The 23457-nt window shown below is 37.5% G+C and overlaps 1 protein-coding gene across 1 annotated transcript in view; it reads right to left on the bottom strand.

Moving 5' to 3' along the window:
• Positions 1-311: 311 nt before the first annotated feature.
• TNKS (tankyrase) overlaps positions 312-23457 on the bottom strand; it is a 186793-nt gene continuing 163647 nt past the window's right edge. Inside the window, exons 21-27 of the mRNA XM_049772427.1 lie at positions 18785-18905; positions 17809-17906; positions 14959-15033; positions 13487-13592; positions 12737-12923; positions 9505-9661; positions 312-6104 (exon numbers count right to left, since the gene is read on the bottom strand). Coding sequence (XP_049628384.1) covers positions 6018-6104; positions 9505-9661; positions 12737-12923; positions 13487-13592; positions 14959-15033; positions 17809-17906; positions 18785-18905 — 831 coding nt within the window. The 3' untranslated portion in view covers positions 312-6017. The remainder of the gene's footprint in view (positions 6105-9504; positions 9662-12736; positions 12924-13486; positions 13593-14958; positions 15034-17808; positions 17907-18784; positions 18906-23457) is intronic.

The following is a 23457-nucleotide window of genomic DNA, read 5'->3' as shown; positions in this document are numbered from 1 at the left end:
CTCTACTATCTTATCAGTAATGAGGAAAGCACAGTGAGTGGAGGGACTAGTCTGTGAGCAATAGAAGTTATACCTGCTTCTAGCTGTCCTACGAAGCATGAGGTCTGCTAAAAAGAACCCCCTTTACTTCTGCTCTCTGGGTCCTTCACTCCCATGGGGGCCCTTGAAGGTCCTTTCCATACAGACCTCCAAAGGTAGAAGGCAAGAGGTTATTTGTGTTGGGTCAGTAGCATTAATGCAGTCAACAGCAGGCTGGGATGAACAAACAGGGCAAATGAAGACGTCAGAGTGAACAACATCTATAGACAGAATATTTCAAAAATGTTTTTATTGAATATTAAACAAGTACAAGTTAGACATTATAATGTAAGTTAGACATTTAGTTCAAAGCACAATTACAGGTTAAATATAATCATAAAGATGTCTTAAATAGAAGCCCACCACAGAGGCAGGTTAAGTTCCTGGATGTCCTTTTCTGGAAAGAAGGCAAGGGTGAGGGAAGAATGTCTTCTGTTCCATATGAGACAGTGAAGACCAAAAGGACTTACGTGCTTAAAGTGATTTTCCAGGACAAAATAGATAGGGCTGTCCGAATTAGTAAAAGGCCAGGATGCACACTTAAAAATAGAAATTTCAGGTGATGGTTTTATTGTAAATAGTTGCCAAATATTGCATGAAACACAGGCTAAAAAACTATCTGAAATTTTAATTTTATTGAGCATTGTATAGTTTTATTTGACACTTCTACAAACAACAACAACAAAACAAAGGGAGGGTACTTAACTCCCCTGCCACTGGCAGTCACACAAAGACTCAAATAAAAACACCAATAATGAACCAAAGAGTCACTTCATTACTTACACAGAACAACATCACAGTGAGAAAATACGACTACTCCAAATGCTGTTGCCAGGAAACACTACATTTCCTCCAAGCTGGTTTTGTAAATGTTTTATGAGAAACCACATTGATAAAAGTACCTTTTAAGTTTGTAGGTTTCAAAGACATGTATATACTACTACCACAGAGACAGGACAGGATGAACTTGAAAGGATGGAAGCAGAAGCAGGCATTCTATGCACGTGAAGAGGTCAAACTCTTATGTCATGGAGACAAAAGTGCTAAGACAAAGCCATCTGCTAGGTCTAGGCTATGATCCTGAAAGATATAAGGGCCAAAAACTTTCTAGTTTTCAATTGTATTTTACAGACTCTGTCTTGAACCTTGGGAGGTGCCTGGAAATGTGCAAGGGCCACCCACTACTGGGGCTTGACTTTCTTTGTAAACACTGAGTTCACCAAATAGGGCTTTCAGGGTTGCTTGCAGAAAGGTGGGGAGAGAACAAAAGAACAGCCAATCTGAATTCTGGAGCAGGAGAGATACATTTGGATGTGGGTGGAGATGTGGAAATAAATGCATAGCAGCAAAGAAAACTTGAAAGAATGAAGAGTCAACTGCAATCACCTGCTTCCACAGTGTGAATGCTCTAGCAAGAGGGAGGAGAACCCTGGCTGGTGGGTGGACAAGTGTTTATACCATGAGAATATTTGGTCTGATGAAATATTTAAAATCTTTAGCTTCCTGCCACTTTACACTTATCACCATGTTACATTTGATGACTGAAAAGGTTTGTGTCACGCTCAGATTCTACATAGTATCATCACTTTTGTGTATTGTTGCTCTATACCCTATACACAAAGATTTTGAAATCTTTCAAGTGTTCCTCCAAATTAGAAGACTTAGTAACTGAAGACTTTCAGAGAATTAGAAAGGACTGATGATATCAGATCCTTTGCATGCTAGAGCATTCTGTATGAAATATACCCTCATCAAATGAACTTCATACGATGGAATACATGGAGATATATCTGACTGACACTTTTCAAATACTAAGAAATGGAATTAAAATTTTTATATATTAGATTATAAAAGGTTAAAAAGTTTCTGCCATTAATTAAGGCTCTTTTAGGAAGAACATTTAATTGTGTATTTCAGAATGCATAAGGTATTGTGAAAAACCCTTACTTCTTAGGGTGTATTTATCAGTTTTATTTAATCATAGTGTTAACTGCTTATGCTTTTGGTATACAAAATTATGCACCACCAATGTGACAAAACTTTCCTGAAGGTCTTTATTTTAAAGATGCATTTTGTTTTTCATGTGCTGCATGTGACCAAGCCCAGTCACAATATTAAGTTCACGATGATATTCTATTTTTCACTGATTTGATATCAAACAAGTTTAACTTTAGCCTTCAAGTAAATTTCTAACTTTTGAAATTCATCTTGGTGTTAGCATTGAGTGTTCCTTGAATGACTAAATTCTAGAACCTTTGTAAGATGATTAGTCTAACAGAACGCACAGCCAGAAAAGCTGTCTATTCACCACAGCTATCATACCAGTAGAAACAGGGCACAACAGGGGCACAGTGTTTAGAAATGTCTGCAAAGTTTGGAAGATGCTGACTAGAATCTAGAGAGCAGTGGTGAGCGATGTTCCACAGCCCTTTATACAAATGGGACAAGTTCTGCAAAGGAGAGAAACCTAGACAACTTACTGCATTCTATCACTATTCTTCTAGCATTCACAATTAATTTTTTGCATAAAGGCTATAATAATAAAATATTAATTGATATGATTTGTCATATTCAAGCACTTTGCTGTATGTTTCAATACACTTTGCTATTTTGAAAGCAAAGGGAATAAGTAGTTAACATCAAGCTCAACAAAGCATAAGGATGCGATTTCATGAAACCATCCTAATAAATATGGTTTTCTCTACTTATGTTTAAAAACAAAAACAAAAACAAAAAAAAAACTTCAAACTCCAAGAAGAAAAAGGTACCTAAGAATCTGGTTGTACTGTATTATTATTCTTAGAACTGAAACTCAGGGTTCCATCAGTCATCTCATCTGCCAACCAAGTGCAGAATCTTCTGAGAGGAGCGAAAGGTCTACCACCCAGTCACAATGTGGAAATAGAGGCACTGACTCCTAGTCTTTTGTAAGATTCAAAATTGAGTAAAAGGGGAAAGGGTAGGGGTAAATGTAGTTGTTGGAGCTAATTAAAATGTCGGATCAGCAATCTGGGAAAAAGGACGGAAACCAAATACAAGAGCTTCTAGTGGATGCCTGCTGGAGTTAGGCATCCATCTGGCTGGTTAGTAAACTGGAAGCATCAGATCTAGAAGACCCTTGAGAACTGTGGCAAAGCTGGAGGTGTCTGTAGTTTTCCTTCAATTACTTGGGAAATGGGCCTTTTCAGGAAAAGCCGTATTGGAAGTTCTTGACTTGCTCCTATTTCTTTTAAATAGTACAGAGACAAATTGCTTAAAGAATTTCAGCCTAATTGAATGTCATGCTTTCACATTCCAAAGGGTGCTTCAGACTGCCATAGATGGAAATGTCAAATGTGACCTCTGGGTGCACTCATAATGACCTTTGGTTTTCAAATTCTGAAAAATGTACTGGGCTCCTGTGAGCAATAAACTAATCCATTATCGTTAGCATATGAATAATATATTCTATGTACATCCTTTCAAGAACAACTATCTACTACAAGCGAAGAAGCACTTCAAATATCTTCCTTATATAGTAACTTCACTTGGCACACAAAACAACAGATACGTAACATTGGCAGTTTAAATATTGGACCCCAGTTTAACTTCTTAAGTGTAAGGCCAAAGTTTAAACTGGTAGATCCATTTATCTAATTACAATGTTGGAAATGATATAAAACCACAGTAGGAAAGTGGCTTTATCTTTTTAATGAAGCTATAAAAGCTCTTGTTATCTATATCATAATAACCTTTTATTTAACCCAAAATCACAGCTGTGTAAACCAGTTTAAGCTATGTTGGAGTGGGGAAGACAATAACACACTTTCACAGTTCCAGGAAACTACAAGGATGCTATCCCCTTCACTGTACTGTTATCCACAGCAAAAGGGAGGAGGAAAAAAAACCTCTCTGAATGGATATCAACCTTCAAAACATCATAAGGGATTCTACTCTATTAAAACAAGTAGGCTAGACACAAACACCCAGCTTGGGTCACTAAAACTTCAATAGAAGCAACAACTGAGGCTAATTCTTGATGTAATTTTGAGGACCCATGCAAGATTTAGCTATAAAACTCAAACTAGTTCCAGTGCCTAGGTTCTAGCACTGGATTCAAGTCAAAGGAAAGCAAAAGGTTTACTGTAAGAGCCTATTCAAGATTTCTTTTCATGCGATCATTTTTCTTGAGAATAATCTAATCTGCATTTAAAAATAGATTTTTAGGACTGTAAATTGAAATGACAAGTTTGTGCTACACTTTTAACCTCATTTATATTACTTTTGCTTAAAGCTCATTAGATGCACAACATGTGAAAGTTAAATATTAATGCACTCAATCTGCTATTTAGTTAGGGTGAAAGGGCAACTTAAACAAATGTGATGGACAATATCTCACAAATGTCGATGTATACTTGGCAAACGATAACAAAGCAAGCAAACAAAGTAGTAATTTCATGAGGAAACTATATTTCTCCATCTTCATTTTTATAAAATAACTGAAAGAAGCTTTGGTTTCAGTTTTTAGTCTTGTCTACTAAGAAGTTTGAAAAAATGGTTCAAAACATGTAGTGCAGGGACCTATGTAAACTACTGAAGCACCTCACTCAAAAACCCCACTTATGGAGTAAACAAAAAGTTCTTCCATTTGTGTATAACAAGTTACTAAACGATTTGAATCCTAGTCTTCTAAAAACCAGGGAACCAACAAAGCAATACGATGAGTTGCAAAAATATAGTGACTCGAATGAAGTACTATAATTCCATTGAATTTGAAAATAAGGCAGCGAATTCGGTGGGCGACAATTCTGCAGGAGGATTACGTGAAGTTCTTTTTCCTTTGAGGAGTCTGTTTCTGCTGCAAATGCCGGAGGCCCAGGCTCCTCTTATGTCTCTAAGCTGCTTCTCCATGACAGCCCTCTAGAATGGGCCCCCACTGCTCAGTGGAAGACTCTTCTTCACTCTCCATTTCCTGCTGGTGGCTCTTCTAGAATTCCCAGCACTGCTGGAGTCCTTTGCAGCAGGCTGGCATTAGAGAGAGAGCAAGTGAGCAAGTGGCTCTCCTTGGGTCTGACTTTCCTGAACTTGAGAGATCAGTAATTAAGTTGCTGGTAATGCCTTTCCCATGTACGAATGGTCAACATAGAGAAGGAAGCCATAATGATGATTTTCCATTTCACCTCAATTTACGTGATTGACAAAAAATAAATCACAAAGAAGAAAAAGTAGGAAATAAATCTTGCTCAGCCAGGAGGTTGGGTTGCACTGCTGATTTTCTTTTTTGGGCCAGATCTGGCTGTGCTCAGGGAACACTACTAGTAGACCCCAGGGACCATATTAGGATCGAACCTGGGTTGGCGCGTGCAAGGCAAATGCCGTTGTACTATCGCTCTAGTGCCAGCACTGCTATTGATTTTAGTTGGCATGATTTTGTGCAAAATATCCTCAAGAAGGCTCTGGCTCATTTTCAAAGTAAGCATGTGTGTGTGCTATCATGCATGTGCACATACACATATATATGGAGGGAAGGCAACTGCATGTTTAGAAAAATGAAACACAAGCCTGTCAAGTGTGCATTTGTTATACACATGCATCATATGTAACAGTAAATGTAGTGTGTGAATTGTGAATATTTGGAAAAGTATTGGTTATATCTGCTTTTTTACTATTTCCAAATCTAGATCAAAGCAATCTTGTTTTAGACACGTATGACAGTAATGAAAATGAGCCTGAGATATGTTAAAAGGCCGCCCCTGTAAACATTTCCTTGAAGGGAACAGTAGCAGTTGAGAATGTATCAGTTACTCATAATAGATCCATTACTATAGCAATGCTTTATAAAAGACAAACAGCTATCTAGGCTGTCAGGGATTTATGGAATATTGGTTTTGTTGGAAAACAATTCACTGTGGTCCAGTCCTAGGCTTAAATCTGATCTGGCCTTTACCATTGGGCATTCACTAGGTCTTCTGCTCTGCTGCTGTTGCAGTTTGTGAAGGAGCTTCTGGCTTCATGATCTGATATGTGATAAGATATTCCGGGTATGCCTGGAAAGGATAGGAAGAAACAGAAATCACCCTTCTGTTACATATCGCATTTAAAACGTCCTTAATCCCAAAGTCTGTTAAGGCTCATCAAGGAATATATAGCTGAACAGAAATAAAAAATACACATATAAGTATATTTTAAAAGGAGAATTTAGTACTTAAAATGCAGAAACTGATAAATGGTAAGATTTACTGAATTAAAAAATTATTAAATGGCTAAGTCTCTGCTTTTCTCATCTATAAATAGGCATCAAAATAATGAGGATTAAATAATTCTCTAGACTACTATAAAGTAACATTATCAACATTATTGTCATGCATTAAATTCTAGTTCCTCCTAATGTCTCAGCAAGTGATAAAGGATTATTATATTTTGGATAAACAAAATAATGCAAGAAACAGGCACAAGAAACAGGCTATGGTGGTGCTGGGGTAATAGGTATTAGGGCTATATCCAGCAGTGCCTGGAGTACTAGTAGGTGTTTTTTAAGTTGTAACTTTCTTTATACACATAGAAATACATTCTTTTCCAAAATTCTAGCACGCTCTGCTAGGAATGAATGAACACAAGGTTTATATCTTTATATCTGTTAGGAATATTGGAAGGTTCCCTAGCAGTGCTTAGGTTTGTAGACATCATATCTGGAGATACTCAGCCAATGGCTACAGGACTGATGGTTTGAATTCTTGGCCAGAATTGCATTGTTGCTTGGGCCTAGTCCAGTGGAAGTTCTCAGAGCTCACCAGAGATAAGTCTGACAATGTAGTGTCAGGGATCCAATGTTGGCCTTTGGACATGTTAGACAGATACTTCAGTCATCTAGCTCTTTCTTTGGCCTTGGTTTCCATCTTTACTATTTCTTGGAATAATCAAGACCAATAAACTTCATATCTCTGGACTTTTCAAAGAAGCCCCATTAGACTAATAAGCCCACAATTTTATTATAATTAAAAACCAAAAAAAATGTGTACTAATTTTTAAATGTTTAGCTATTAAAACAAGACAGGTTAGCTATCTACTGTTAATTTTAGAGGTGGGTATAAAAATTTATAGGAACAAATATTCTTCAACTTTTCTTTTTATACTTTTGGGTCACATCCTGTGATGCAGGGATCAAATCCAGGTCATTCCTGAATTGGCACATGCAAGGCAAATGCCCTACCACTAGGCCACTGTGCAATTGCTCTGGCCTCCTTCAACATTTTTATACCTATCAAACTGTGCCTACTTGTCATCACACATTCCTATTGCTATAGAAAGTTGCTTAAATTGCAGAAAACCAACAAACATTAACATTCTTATGCAACTTAATTATTTTTTAATTTTCACTTTTATCAAAAGTTTGACAGGTACAGGACCTGCATAAACAAGGGTCCATGGACCAGAAGTTAAAACCAAGGCAGACCAAGTAGTTTGAAATCACTGCTCAAACACTGGTGGAAAAAATGGAAATACTGATTTGGTCAACCATATGGCTCAATAGTCAAGCCACTTACCTACTCATCACAAATATAGACAAGCAAAAGTCCCCTTTAAACACTAAATTTTAATTAAAAAAATGACTGTTTGGGGGCTGGAGAGACAGTATGGAGGTAGGGCATTTTCCCTGCATGCAGAAGGATGGTGGTTCGAATACTGGCACCCCATATGGTCCCCCGAGCCTGCCAGGAGCAATTTCTGAGCATAGAGCCAGGAGTAACCCCTGAGTGCTGCTGGGTGTGACACAAAACAACAACAAAATGACTTTTATATGAAAACCAGAGGTAGTAACTAAGCATCACATATGTCCCTGAATATCAACAGAAGTGATCCCTGAGCACAGAAAGCCCCGAGCCCAGCTGGCTGAAGTCTAACTTTGCTCCCTAAGCTACCCGACACCTCCTAATTCCTAACCCAAACCAAGACCTTGAGCAATGTTGAATTCTCATCTGGCCAATATTGTCATTTAACAAGACAGAATGAAATGTATCTGTAACATATTCCTGTTATACTGGGTATCTACTATGTAAAAAGAATACCATGTACATTCTGGTGTGATATGAACTCTTAAAAATGTCATCTTATTTGGAAGACCAGTTCAGACATAGATAAAAAGACTTTAAATATAACCCAAGCTGGGGCCAAAGCAATACTACAGTGGGTCGTATCCTGCTTTGCAGGATTAATTCCTGGGTACAGAGCCAAGAATACCTGAATACCATCAGGTGTGGCCCCAAAACCCAAAACAAAACTAAAATAAAATGTGTTGATGAGTGCTAAGTGTTAAAAATGAGTGTGAAACACACTCCTATACTTCCTTGTGTCCCAATAATATTTATGATAATTGGTATCACACATTCCTATTACTTGTAAAAGTTGCTTAAGTTGCAGGCAGCCAACAAACATTAACATTCTTATGTCACTTAACTATTTTTTAATTTTAGTGAGACAAATAGTTTTGTTTTGTTTTTGGTGACACGTGGCAGCGCTCAGGGGTTCCTCCTGGGTCTACGCTCAGAAATTGCTCCTGGCAGGCTAGGGGACCATCTGGGATGCTGGGATTCAAACCACCGTCCTTCTGCATGCAGGGCAAATGCCCTACCTCCATGCTATCTCTCCAGCCCCCAGTCATTTTTTATACCTCCATGCTATCTCTCTGGTCTCAACAAATAGTTTTTATTTAAAAAAATTATTACAGAAATGTAGGGGGAAGGAGGGAAGAGAGACAAATTCAAGAGAGAACTTGGAATTGAGTGGAAAAAAGTCTGTAAGTCACTTGAAAGCCATGCTTTTGAAATATATACTTATATTCATATTCATGTATGTGCTTTTATAGACACACACTAAGCACACATGTATACAAACATTAGAACTGATGAGTTAACATGCACTTCCAATTTCATCTATTCCTGGAGAGATAGCACAGCAGTGTTTGCCTTGCAAGCAGCCGATCCAGGACCAAAGGTGGTTGGTTCGAATCCCGGTGTCCCATATAGTCCCCCGTGCCTGCCAGGAGCTATTTCTGAGCAGACAGCCAGGAGTAACCCGACCCCTGAGCATCGCCGGGTGTGGCCCCAAAACAAAACAAAACAAACAAACAAAAAAAAACTGATGGCATCCAAGAAAACACTATCTTCATAGGTTACTTGAGTTCAAGTAAGGCATGAGTTCAAAGCAGCGGACCATCCCTACTTTTATCCTTCAGCACACTAATGTTCACACTGTGTAACTTGTTACTTGGGTGACCAAAGCATTGTGTGTCAAAATTGATGTCACAGACATTCAGCATCTTTATACTGAACTAATATAATTAATGCTGACCACATTATGTGTCAAGTGTTTTATTAAATCTAATGTGGTTTCTGTACTCTCATTGTATGCATTTAGTAAAGTGTAAAGCTTACTTGATGAGCAACATACCTGTTCGCCTCTGTAAATGACATATTCAGCATATGCCAGGCCATTCACACTTGGCCTCCCAATCACAGAGTGATGTCCAGGTGGGGCATGGGCCATTTTCATAGTGCTGAACTGCAGGAAGGATTTTCCAAGGGTCACTCTACAGAAAAGCATTTGTCTAAAAAAAAAAAAAAAAAAAAAAAGGAAGGTAAAGATTAGAAGAGAGCATTAAATAATCTTCTTTTGTCTCTGTGTGTGTGTTTTTATTTTTGGCCTGGATACAGTCTAGGGCTTCATCTATGTGTACTTTACCACTAAGCTTCAAATCCCAACAGGAAGCTTTAAATCTTTAATGATATAACTGTTAGGTTTACTGATTTCTTTAAAAATACTCAACAAAGGCAAGCTAATTTAAAATGTCATTTTTGAATTTACAGTAGAAACAAGGTGGAACTTGATATGCTGATTTATTGCAAACAGCAGACAAAATATAAAGTTTAAAGTAGTTTTGGTGAAGTTTAGGAATCAATCATAGAAAAGCTGGCTGTAAATTTTTACTAGTGGAAAAAGAAATACACAGCAAACAGTTTTTGCATGGATGGTTAGAAAAAAGTAAATATGCAGAAGGCAATAGCAGCTGAAATAAGATTGTATGTATTTGTTGCAAAGGAAAAACTGAGATAAGAAAAGTATCTACAAAAATATTTAGCTTTCTAGTTAGTTGAAATTGTCCTGCCTGAGTGAAGTGTGCCACGGGGCATATATTAAATATTACAGAAAAGTTGACTGTATTCTATGAACCAAGGGTTGGCATCACCATCATGCATGGTCTAAAACTGACAAGGCCTCCTTCTGTAAAAACTGCTGTGCTGGAACCCAGTCACATCCATTCACAGATCACTTGTGTATGTAGTATAGGGGCAAAGCTGAGTCACTGTGGCAGGGACCATATGAATAATTAAATAAACCTAAAATAATTTATAATATAAATAACATTAACTAAGATTGGGCACACCATTAAACACTGTTAAATGTAAATAGTTATTCTTTTTTGGGGGATGGGGTTTGGGCCAAACTCCATGACGCTCAGGGGATACTCCTGGCTCTGAACTCAGAAATCGCTCCTAGCTTAGGGAACCACATGGGATGCTGGGGATGGAACTGAGGTCCATCCTGGGTCAGCTGCCTGCAATGCAAACATCCCACTGCTGTGCTACCACTCCGGCCCCTAAATATTCTTTTTAAATTTATTTTGGTTTTGGGGCCACACATGGTGGCACTCAGGGGTTACTCCTGGCTCTGCGCTCAGGAATCATATCTGACAGGCAGTGGGACCTTATGGGATGCTGGGATCAAATCTGGGTCAGCCACAAGCAAGACAAATGCCCACCATGTTGTGCTATTGGCTCCAGCCCCTCAACAGTTAATCTTAAAATTGTTTAAGTAATGGAGTGGTCTTTGCACTCTGTCTAATCAGTGATATTATTTGAGCCAGTTGTCCTAGGTCTGCGTGGGCTGACTTTTAATTTTTTTTTTGGCCACACCCAGCAATGCTCAGGATTACACTGGCTCTGCACTCATGGACCACTTCTGACTTCTGAAAGACACAGGGACCATATGGGATGTTAGGGGTCTAACGTGGGTTGGCTTCCTGCAATGAAAGAGCAATGAGCAATGGTAGTCTTCAAAGTAGATTAATTTAAAAACCTTAACAAAAACCCTGAGGAACCAATAAGTTTATTTTTACTTCTTATTTAGGAGTTAAGTTTGAAGAAACAGAATTTTGATGTTAAATATTCTTGTGAATTTTTTGTGTTAATAGCTACAAAAGCTGATGTGAAAAGACATTTAGTTTAAGATATATGACTTCATCCTGAAACTGCTGTGGGCAATACATTTTTCATAACATAACTGAGAGAAATTTTAAGGCAGTAACTATACCAAATTACCTATTTACCATATCTACTCGATTATAAGCCAATCCCCTTAATTTTACTCTAAAAACCTGGGGAAACTTAGTGACATGTTGTATAAGCTGAGGTGGAAAATGCAGCAGCCCACTGGTAAATTTCAAAAATAAAAATATATATTACCCCAAACAATTACAATATTTGAGGAATCAGTAAGCAAATAAATAAATAATTACATGATTGTATTTACAATACATGATTGTTTGATATACTGTATACCATTAACATACCACATTAACCAATAGTATTCAATGGCAACTTTAATAAAGTGAATAAACCAAAGACAGTAAAGCATTGTAAATAAACAGTTAAAAACTTAAATGCTTATACTGCAAAGCCCCTGATTATAAGGATTTAGGATTTATAAACACTTATTTAAATGACTTTATTGCCTTAAATAGGTTTTCACTAATTAAATGTGCCATTGAATATTGTGGGTTAAATAGTTCGGTGACATACGGTTCAGCTCAGCCACCTACCTCGTCAGCTCAGTCACAACTTGTGGACTGAGCTGAAGCACCAACCCCTCCAGCAGATGGCAGAGGGCAACTGGAGACTACCTGCCTTTGATTCAGCGTGTGCGCACACCGAATCAAATAACTCGTATGACCCGAGTATAAGCCAAGTTAAATAACCTGTATAATCCGAGTATAAGCTGAGTCTGGGTTTTTGGCACAAATTTTGTACCAGAAAAACTCGGTTTGTACTTGAGTATATGTGGTATCTGAATTCCTTAGAGATTTCAACTGAATCACAGATAGTTTAACTTTGCAAAAATAATGTATCTAACTTGAAAAGAATTGCTACTGTACACTTGATTATCTTGAATTTGTTTTAAAATTCTATTGACTTAAAATTCATCCAAGATTAACATTCCAAATTTGTACATTTCAAAGCTATTACATGTTCTTAAAACAGCATGAAGAAACATCACGAGTGAAGTAAAGGTTCTACTTATTTATGACATCTGGGTCTTAGTTTAAATGAGACCAAAGTGCTTTTTTGCTGTATAGAATAAGATTCCAAACTTTTTTTCTGTTCAGATTCTGAAATAAAAACGAAGGCCAGGTAGAAAGCCATGATGGAGGGAGCATACACTGTAACCTCTCATATCTGTTCTCACCATCACTGTTAGCAATTCTACTTCCATGGTTACTATTAGGGAAGAGGCATATCAGCTATGCTGACTCAATGCCTACACTTGTCTGAATTAAGAGAAAACGGGAAAGTAACACATAACTTATGAAGAAAAGAATCCGCTTCCTGGCTTATGAGGAGCTCACCTGTGACATATGTAACAGGATCGATCTTTGTGCGTGGGGCAGCCTGTTCCTCCTCCAATTCCATAAACATACTGATTGCTTTTAGATGAGTTTTCAGCAAAATAAATCCCAGCGCCAAACATTCCTCCTATGTATGCATGTCGCTCATCAAACCCCTTATGAATAATGGCATTAATGAAAGGAGAACCTAAAAATATAGAAGTTGAAGAGTGATTCTAAACATGTTTTTCAGAATTTCAGCCACATATAATTATACGTCGGAGATTACTATTACAATGTTCAGATGAAAAATTCACTTTATAAGGGTCTTTTACAAATAATTTGATCATAATGTACTAGGAATACAATCAGGGAAACAGTGTTTATTAAACAAGGATGTTAAATAAATTTTGCAGATAATTTTAGTTTTTCAGTAGTACAGTCCATGTGGTTTTGAAAATATAGATTATATTAAATCTTGTTTTAAAGCAATCATAGGCCATTTAATTCATTAAAATGATTCTGATAAAAACCAATGAAATATTTTACTGTTTGAGATGACTTTCAATTTAAATTATAAAACAATTACAGATAAATTATTTTTACTGTTCATGCCTTGGAAAGTCCAAATTGAAATGCAATGCTTCAGAAAGCTGGACTCAACAAGTAATCTTTTGAAAACAAAACAAAACATACAAACAAAAACCCCAAACAACCAAAACAAACCACTCTGAAGACAGCACCAATGTGAGAGGGCCCCCCTCACCTTACCATGAAATAACATGCGCTCGTTATGATGATTGTGATTCTCCTCAGACACTTCCTTTTGTCTGTGACAGAACCGTTCCCTCAACTTCTTGTTGACAACTTTCTGAATCTTTTGAGGATAAGGGAGAAAGTAATTAACAATGCATGTCAACAGCAGAGGTGTATAGGCGTGTGTGTGTGTGTTTGTGTGTGTGTGTGTGTGTGACATGCAAGACAACTGCTTATGGGGAATTTTGGCATTAAAATGAAAATAATAACTTATATGAAAAGGATCCATTTTTATTTTAATTTTATTTGCTTAAACTTGCAAAAATAATAGTTCTGGGGTCACCACAATTCAATTATTCTGAACAAGTTCTAGTCAAAATCATACCAGGAGTTAAAGAAAATTATTCCCAATGTCTCTTTATATGACATTTTAGGAAAAAGGGCATATTATATTAATCTGAAATTTTCAAAAAGTTCCCTGGGTAATTCTGATGTAGGTGTTAGGAGTTTGAAGAGATTTAAGTCAAGAAATAGGCCCAGTTCTCAACAGTTTTATATTTTTCTTTAAAAATGGCACAGAAGTCACCTACTCCATATTATATACAGAAATGAAGAGATACATGTGTTCTATTTAACCTTTTATTTATTTTTTTTAATTTTTTTATTTAAACAACTTTTTATTACATACATGATTGTGTTTGGGTTTCAGTCATGTAAAGAACACCACCCATCACCAGTGCAACATTCCCATCACCAATGTCCCAAATCTCCCTACACCCCACTCAACCCCTGCCTGTACTCTAGACAGGCTTTCTATTTCCCTCGTACATTCTCATTACTAGAATAGTTCAAAATGTAGTTATTTCTCTAACTAAACTCACCCTGTTTGCGGTGAGCTTCATGAGGTGAGCTGTAACTTCCAGCTCTTTTCTCTTTCGTGTCTGAAAGTTATTATTGCAAGAATGTCTTTCATTTTTCTTAAAACCCATAAATGAGTGAGACCATTCTGCATCTTTCTCTCTCTCTCTAATTGTACCTCAGACTCAAATCTGAGTAACCTGGGAAGTACATCACTGATCACTGGTCTCACTCACTGCTTAGAGCTGGACTTGCTTATGGAAGTGCCTACCTTTCCTGTCCAGTAGAATCTTTAGGTGTTAGAGATTATCTTGTAGTGAAGATAATCCAATACTAACAGATGATCATTCTTGACAGGTGAAAATATGGCATTTTTGTACAATGTCTACATCTGGTTCTTTTTTTGGGGAGGAGGAAGGCATATCTGCTAGTGCTCAGGGTTTTCCCCTGGTTCTGTGCACAAGGATCTCTCTGGCTTAGAGCTCAGAGAACCATATGCTTGGGACTGAAACTGGGTCAGCCACATGCAAGGCTAACGCCTTACCTGCTGAACTGTCTCACAGCCCATTTATATTTGATTTTGAGGCAAGACCTGCAATCTAATTTTCACCCTGAAAATTAAAACTTACTCGAATAACATTGTATCTGTTGAAGATGCCACCAGCATTACCTCCATCTCTGTGTTCTCGAATTGTACTTTGCATCTATAAAATAAAATCAAATAACCAGCCTTTTGAAAATATGCCAATTCTAATTTTAAAGATATTTCTTTTACTATTTTCAACATTACAATTTTTATTGTTTTTATGCTGACAAATATATTGAAGGTATAATATAAAGTGACCAACACATTAATACTTGTGTTTATGGTAAGAAAACAATCAGACACAAAATCAACCTTCTACATTTTATATTTGGGCACCAGGGTGGGTTGGGTGGTTAATTGGAACACAACTGGCAGTATTTGGGGACCATTATACAGTGTCAGGGATTAAACCCAAAACTCCTATATGTAAAACGTGCTTTAACCATTGATCTATCTCATAAGCTCATAGTTCTACATTTTCTATTTACTAATTAAAAAAAAATTTTTTGTTTTTGTTTTTGGGCCACACCCAGCGGTGCTCAGGGGTTACTCCAGGCAGGCACGGGGGACCATATGGGACACTGGGATTCGAACCAAACACCTTAGGTCCTGGGTCGGCTGCTTGCAAGGCAAATGCTGCTGTGCTATCTCTCCAGCTCCTGCTAATTAAATTTTTTTAAATACTTTTTCTGTAAATACAATGAAGAAAATAAACCACATTAAGCCACCTATAAAACTATTTCATGTAGCTGAGAATGAGAAGTAACCTTATTTAACCCTAAAACTTAAACTCCTCACATAAAATCAAAACTTCATTGATTAAATACTAAAATTAATCACAAATAATTTATTTCATAGGTAAAATATTCCATTTTTTAATTTTTTCTGGTTTTTGGGTCACACCCGGCAGTGCTCAGGGATTACTCCTGGCTTGGCTCAGAAATCGCTCCTGGCAGACACAGGGGACCATATGGAATGCCGGGATTCAAACCACCTTCCTTCCGTTTGAAAGGCAAATGCCTTACCTCCATGCTATCTCTCTGGCCCCATATTTTTTCTTAATTTGGTTTAGATTTTGTTTCTGTGGGGGGAAAAGGGTTGTCATACCAGTGTTGTGTTGCCTAGAGCGTACTCCTGGCTTTGCACTCAGTGACATTCCTGGTGAAACTCATGGGACCACATGGGGGTGCTGGTGATTGAACCAGGGTCAGTCAAAAGCAAGGTAAGAGTCTTATGTGCTGCACCATAGCTTTAGCCTGGTTTTCTCTTTAATTTGGGATATCACAGTACACATACAGAGAAGAAGGGAAGTTGAATATACAACTAAGTGGAATGACTTTCTTTGAGAATAATAAATCCTTCCAAGTTTCCAAATTAAAAAGAATCACAATGAAAAGTTAATGACCCAAGTTACTTCCAGAACTGACTCACTGCTTCATCAGTGAAGTTACTCATTACAATTCTAATATTATTTGTAGATTTAGTAACTCCTAAGAGAATGATTGGACAAAAGATCTAGAATACATGATGTTTTTCTGATAAAATGGCAATGAGCTGTAAAACTACTATCAGGTAAAGGTCCAGAGTTCCTGGAATAGAAATAATATAAGCACTAATTAAAGAGTGGGAACAAACAAATGTAGGCCTACCCTTCTCCTTATAGAATTTGCAAAAGAACGGGAGCTTATTTATTATGGTAATGTCACTGGACACTTAGTTATGCACAAGAAATGAGGCATAAGGGAGGAAGTTTCTGTATTTTTCTACCTGAAGCTTTAGAAAAATAAGGCTTTCTTTGGTGTCTTATAATTGTAACCAGAGTTAGGAAGCTTGTTTGAAAAGCACATATTAAAACAGGTATGTTATTTTATAGCCACGTTTTATAACTGCATAAAAATAAAGAAAAAATTTTGCAGATTCTCATTCCTGTTATTTTTAAGTAGTACTTTCTTTCTTTTCTTTTTTTTAACCATGTTGTCCATGCTCAGGACTTACTCCTGTCTCTCTGCTTAGGGATCACTCCTAGCGGGGCTTAGGTGATCATATGGGGTGCTGGCAAATGAACCTGATGATGATGTATGCAAGGCAAACACCTACCCACTGTATTACTGTTCTGGCCTCATAGATAGGATTTTATTTATTTAGTTGTTGGAGACTGAATTGGAGGCCTCCTGATTCTAAGGCAGGTGTTTTAGCCACTGATACATATACTGGCTCTCAAATGGGTGTTTTTGCGTGTTAAGTACATTCTCTACTTTTGGGTTGGTGCTGATAGTACATCAGGTAGCATGCTTTCCTTGCATGTGGCAGGCCTCCGCACTCAATCCCCAACAACTGAAATGGTCTCCTGATCACTGCCAGGAGTGATCTCTCAGCAAAGAATAGGTGTAAGCCATGAGCACATGTTGGTATGGCCCCAAAATGAGAGGGAGTTAAAAGGACGGAGGGAAGAGAGCGAGGAGAGCAGAAAGAATGAGCATATAAAGAAAAAATAAAGAGAAGGGAGGAAAGAAAGGACCAACCTTAAGGTGGATTTTAACAACATAATACTCTAAGAGAAACCTTATTTGTATGACTTTCAAGAAAGTTTCTATAGTCAAAAGGTTCATATGACCACTCATTGGAAACCCCAAGTTTGTGATATGTAAGAGATGTAGTTCAGCAGTAATTAATGCAGTGTTCTACTTTACATTTTTTATATTTTACTTTACATTTTTATGTTTTATTTGCATGTCCAGACAGCACTGAAATACCTGCATCTCTGGTGGCTGAGAGTCAGAGAGTAACAAATGGCAAATGACTATAAAGCAAACTAAGATAAGCTTGCCTTTCTTGGGAAAAAAGGCTTAACAACAAATTTCAGGAAAAGTTAATGAAGACTGAGATATGTTACCTCTTCTTCTACTGACTGATATTCCTTATCTTCTGGAGCAAGATCCAGTAAAATAGTCCCCTGATTAACACAGTGAAAAGTCAAATAAGGATTGGTGCCTGTAGGAGAAAACAAAACACATTTAAATTCATATCGTTAAGGTTCTATTTTAGAGACAACTATTGTCATTAATAATTGATATTTTGGAACAAGACTAAGATATTTTCAATCTAAATCTATTATACAAATATGCAGGCAAAAGGAGAATGGGAGAGTTTCTTGAGTACACAGAAGAAATCAATAAGCATTTGCTAAACTGTACTCAATCAGAAACATACTTGGGAGTTAGGGCTGATGCCCAAAAGAAATATCATTGTATTGACACTGCACTCAGGTCCAACATGTATAACAATGTCTTTGAAACACTCTAATATGGCTTGAAATGTCACTAATAATATGTTTTAAATGCAGCATTCTTTATTTCATTATTTATTATTTTAACATAATTTTAATATAATGTTATTTCATTGTTTATGCTGCATTTCATTATCCTTTGTAATTCAATAGGCATATAATGTAAGCACGACTGAAGCTCTCAAAAACTCCTAATGTTTATTTTTGAAATAAAGTAGCTTTCTCTCTTTTGGTGGTGCTTAGGGCTCAGAATAGGCAGACTTAGGGGACATATGGGCTGCTGGCGATCAAACCTGAGTCACCCATGTATCAGGCAAATATTCTATCTGCTCTATCATCTCTGTGGCCCCAAGTAATAAAATAAAATATTTTGTTAAAGGACTTAGAGAAATGTAGAGTGAAGACGGAGAGGAAGGAGGGATGGGCAGAAGAGAAGAATGATGCTGATTATAACAAGGGGGAGTGTGATGCTAATAACTCAGAGGGAGAGTTAAGTGCCTAAAGCTGAGTCACACAACTTGAGTACAAATGGCAACCCTAAAATCACAATTTATAAAATTCAATTTTGTTTTCAAATGCTTACCTTGTTGTCCACCCAACAGTCTTTCTACTCCTTTGATTAATTTGTGGCGGTGTCCATATGCATTGATACCTATTTCTTTCAACTCCTCATGACCCATATCAGCCAACACATCCAGTGTAATCTAAAAAATGAACCAAAATAGTTGCCAAATACTTAACAACACTTTGAATGAGTTATTAAGATAATCTTATCAGCATTTTACTCACTTGACATACTCCCTCATATGCTTCTGAAAGTGGGGATGTGCATTATTCCCCCCTTCCTTTCAATAAAGCGCTCATTGCTCTATTTCCTTTAGACTGTTATTTTTTTTAATCATCTTTTGCCACTAGATAGAAGTCAGCTTGATAGTGGGAAAATACCAGATCCTGGTATCTAGCAGGTAGCAGAATGGTAGGCCAGAGAGGTTTGCATAAAGAAACCTATATGGCAAAGGGAGTAAGCAGAGCCCTCAAGCTCTGCTGGGGTGACCCATGAGCTCAGAGTCAGGAGTAAGCCATAAGCACAGGAGGGTATGTCTAAAATCCCAAACAAAAACAGATTACAGACAACTTTATATAGAAATGACATAAAGAATTTCGGTCTGGAGAATATCACTTTAGTTCTTGTATAAGATTTCATAGTACCTGAGCCCTAACATGACTTTCTTAAAAGGACAAAACAGTGATTTAGGGCTTTTATTTTATTTTTAAAAGTCACTCATTCTTGAGAATGGAGCTAGTATTATACTCAAAGACTTAATTCCTTTGTTGAACAGTAACTGTTACTCTACTGCCACCCAGTGGCAGTACTGTGAACACACAATAAAATCCCCACATATGTTGAGAGGAAGCAATTGTCCTCTAGCTGACAATCCAAATAGTATTTCCAAAAATTAGCCGTTGATTTCCTTTCCAAAAAAAATGGAAGAAATACCTCTATAAATAGCCCTTTTTGAAATGATTTTTAATCTATCAAGAACTTTCTCTACCCTTTATACTTACACATCACAATTGAAAATAATGAATTAGGTCTGGTGGTGAAGCAGAAGCCTCATGCCCCAATCCCAAGGGGATTGGAAGGATGAGTCTGGAAGCAAATGCTGACACAGAAAATAATCCATACATGATTAAGGGGATAAAACTGGGTCAGGAACTTCCACACACAAACCTTCAGCTCCTAAGACAAAGATAGCTCAGTCGTGGAGGAATCAAAACTGCCAGGGGTTTTTCCCTGAGACCCGGGGTCTTTATTGGGAAGCACAAGATCACACCTTGGAGAACAGGTAGGATAAGAGACCAATCCAAAGGACACTTCAATCCAAAAGTGTTTCCATCTAATGATTAACAAGCACCAACAAAAAGAGTTACAGTGAATAGAATGAAGACTGGTTATACTAACATGGTACTACTACTGATGTTTATTGTCAGAACGAAGTCTTATATACATAAGAAGCCTAATCTTGTCAGAGAAACAAGCATGTATCACTCACCTTTTGGAAACAATTTATCATACTGCTTCTAAATGGCCATTTAAGAAAAAATAATTGCTCCTTGGGTTGGCTAAAAAGCAATTAGTTCACTTAGAATCACCCAAAGGGGGATTTTTAACATGCAACAATTTTGACAGAATAGTCAGAAATAGTTGTGACAGAATAGTTCAAGAAATTATAATTGCCTCTATAATCTTAGCTAGGTGAGATTTTAATATAATTTGGAAACATGTATAATATACATTGTTGATATTCCCTTTTTTCTTCCTAAATATTCTATAAACTTCAAATAAGGTTGATGCAAAAAACAAGACCTCATATATCTAAGGACCAGTTTTGATTACAAGAATACTTCCTTACTTTTTTCGGTATTGGCATAGTACTAGCACATTTGGAAGCAGCAGAAACCAAACCAGCAAAAGATAGAGTTCTCTACAGCAGCAAGTTTCAAAGCTTTATACCACTGCACTATAAGCTTTTAAAGAAGAGATGGAGGGGCTGGAGAGATAGCATGGAGGTATGGCATTTGCCTTGCATGCAGAAGGACGGTGGTTTGATTCCCAGCATCCCATATGGTCCCCCGAGCCTGCCAGGAGAGATTTCTGAGCATAGAGCCAGGAGTAACCCCTGAGCGCCGGCAGTTTAAACCCTCCCCCCCAAAAAAAGCAAAAAAAAAAAAAGGGGGGGGGAGATGGAGAATGTTGCCTGTTCATAACATGAATACCTCATTTAATTCTCACAATAAACCATAAAGTAATATTACTGTTCTTATAAAAGCAGACTCAGACAAGTCATAAAGTTCACTAAAGAGCAGGAGAATAAAGGAATTGTAGTAGCCATCTTTCCTAGGTTCTCTCTTCTCCCTCACCTCACCCCACCCTCTACATTCAAAGGTGGACTCGGAACGATATTGGGTGCTAGAGACTGAACTTGGATCAACTATGTGCATGGCAACCCCACTGTATTGCTCCAACTTCTAGCTTGTTTTACTTAATAATGATGACACCTAACATAAATGAAGTAGAAAGCTAAAATAATTAAACCTAAATTTAACTGTTCTGAGTTGTATCCAGGAAATCATAGGCTTGTTATTTCCTTATACTTAACATATATTAAAATCAAATTACAGGGGCCATAGCGATAGTGCAGTGGTAGGGCGTTTGCCTTTCACGTGGCTGATCCAGGATGGACCTCGGTTCGATCCCCATCATCCCATATGGTCCCCCAAGCCAGGAACAATTTCTGAGTGCATAGCCAGGAGTAGCCCCTGAGCGTCACCGAGTGTGGCCCAAAAATCCAATAAATAAATAAATAAATAAATAAATAAATAAATAAATAAATAAATAAATAAATTACAATTTCAAAAAAAAAAGATGATCCATATATCATCTTAATAATCTAATCTATATAATGCAAATGCCACTCCAAGAACTTTCTTGTCCTAAGATCTGTTCATTTATCCAGGGATGGGGATAGAAAGTTACAATAAAAAGATTTTTCTTTTGCATGGGCTTAGACGATCAGACTAGAATAACAGTAACTTAACTTTACAGTCATTTTAAGAATTATTTTTTGAGTCCATGTCTTTATCTTTAAAATTTTGCATAGAAATGTATGAATGTGGGGTTGGAGCGATAGCACAGGTGTAGGGCTTTTGCCTTGCACGCAGCTGACCTGGAATGAACCCTGGTTCGATTCTCAGCATCCCATATGCCCCCCTCACCCCCCAGCCTGCCAGGAGTGATTTCTGAGTAACCCCTGAGTGCTGCCAGGGGTGGCCCAAAAACAAAAAACAAAAACAAAACAAAACAAACAAAAAAAACAAAAAAAAACGAACAAAAAACTGTATGAATGTATACAATTTAGGGTGTTAGACATTTTTGGGGAGTGGTCACATGTGGCAGTGCTCAGGGATTACTCCTGGCTCTGAACTCACAAATAATTCCTACCAGGCTTGGGGGACCATATGGATGCTGGGGATCAAACCTGGGTCAGCCATGTGCAAGGGATATGCCCTACCTGCTGTGCTACTGCTCTGGTCTATGTTGGATTTGTAAAATTATAGCTGTGATTTACAAAGCTATTCATAATACAGTTATTTCAGGCATACAATATTCCAGTACCAATCCCACCACTGGTATGATGCTCCTTCTACCAATGTCCCAGTTTTCCTCTTATTTTTATTTATAATAAAAAACACACTTAAAAAATGTCTCCAAAGTGTGTCTCCTTAGCAAGCACATAACAAATTACTTCAAAATGCTTGATACAACACAAAAACAATGGAACTGTCAAGAAGTAGACAGTACAAGTCAAATTGTGATGACTAGTATCTCACAATGGTGTTATAAAAGTCACCACCTGAAGATTTGCTGAACTGGTTGTTGCTGGTTGAATCTTGTGTTATTATTTTTTCCTCATCGATTTCAGAGGAATTCTACACAAGTTTTCCATCAAATCTGATGTGCTCCTACTGGGTTGTAAGTACTATAAAATTTGGAGGTGTCTTCCCTTAACCCCTGAGCTTAGGGAGGACAAAGGAAAGAAATTAATGCAGAAAGAAAGGTGAAAAAATAAAGTAATGGGGGTACAGAGGTCAGGGCTTCAGATATACTTATGATGAGAGAAAGTGGTACGCATAGCCATACATCCAAAACACAAATTCAATATACTGAAAACATGAGATCTAAGTTAACTTTGGTATGTGCCTATCAAGGTGGCAGGCAGAGGGGGTGTGAGGGTAGGAAACTGGGGGGAATGGAGTATGGCAACACTGGTGATAGAGAAGCTGACCCTGGTAGTGGGATTGATATTGAAATATTATGCCTAAAAGACAACGATCAATAACTGTAAATCATGGTTCTTTAAAAATTATTTTAAAACACTGGAGGTGTCTTGCAGTTATATATGTGGCCAGACACTTCAGGAATTGTAAAAGTGAGCCTATTTAGATGGCAAAAGAGGTCCCATGTGGGTGGCTGCTGGGTCTAGCAGAGGGAGGGTAACTGCTTGACCCCAATCTTAAAGGGCCTCAGAGTTTTCAGCTCAAAGACTGATCTGCCTGGAATCATGTGGTAGTTTGGCAGCCTATTGAGGTTCAGCTGTGAGGCTGAGTTCTGCTTAGATAGCAAAGGAGATTGGGTGTGGCTGCTGCCAGGGTGAACCTGCTGCTTCCTCATCATTCCAAAACAGGCCTCAGTGT

This window comes from Suncus etruscus, chromosome 4 (genome assembly GCF_024139225.1).
Source record: "Suncus etruscus isolate mSunEtr1 chromosome 4, mSunEtr1.pri.cur, whole genome shotgun sequence".
NCBI lineage: Eukaryota > Metazoa > Chordata > Mammalia > Eulipotyphla > Soricidae > Suncus > Suncus etruscus.
This window is presented reverse-complemented; position numbering and strand designations above follow the sequence as displayed.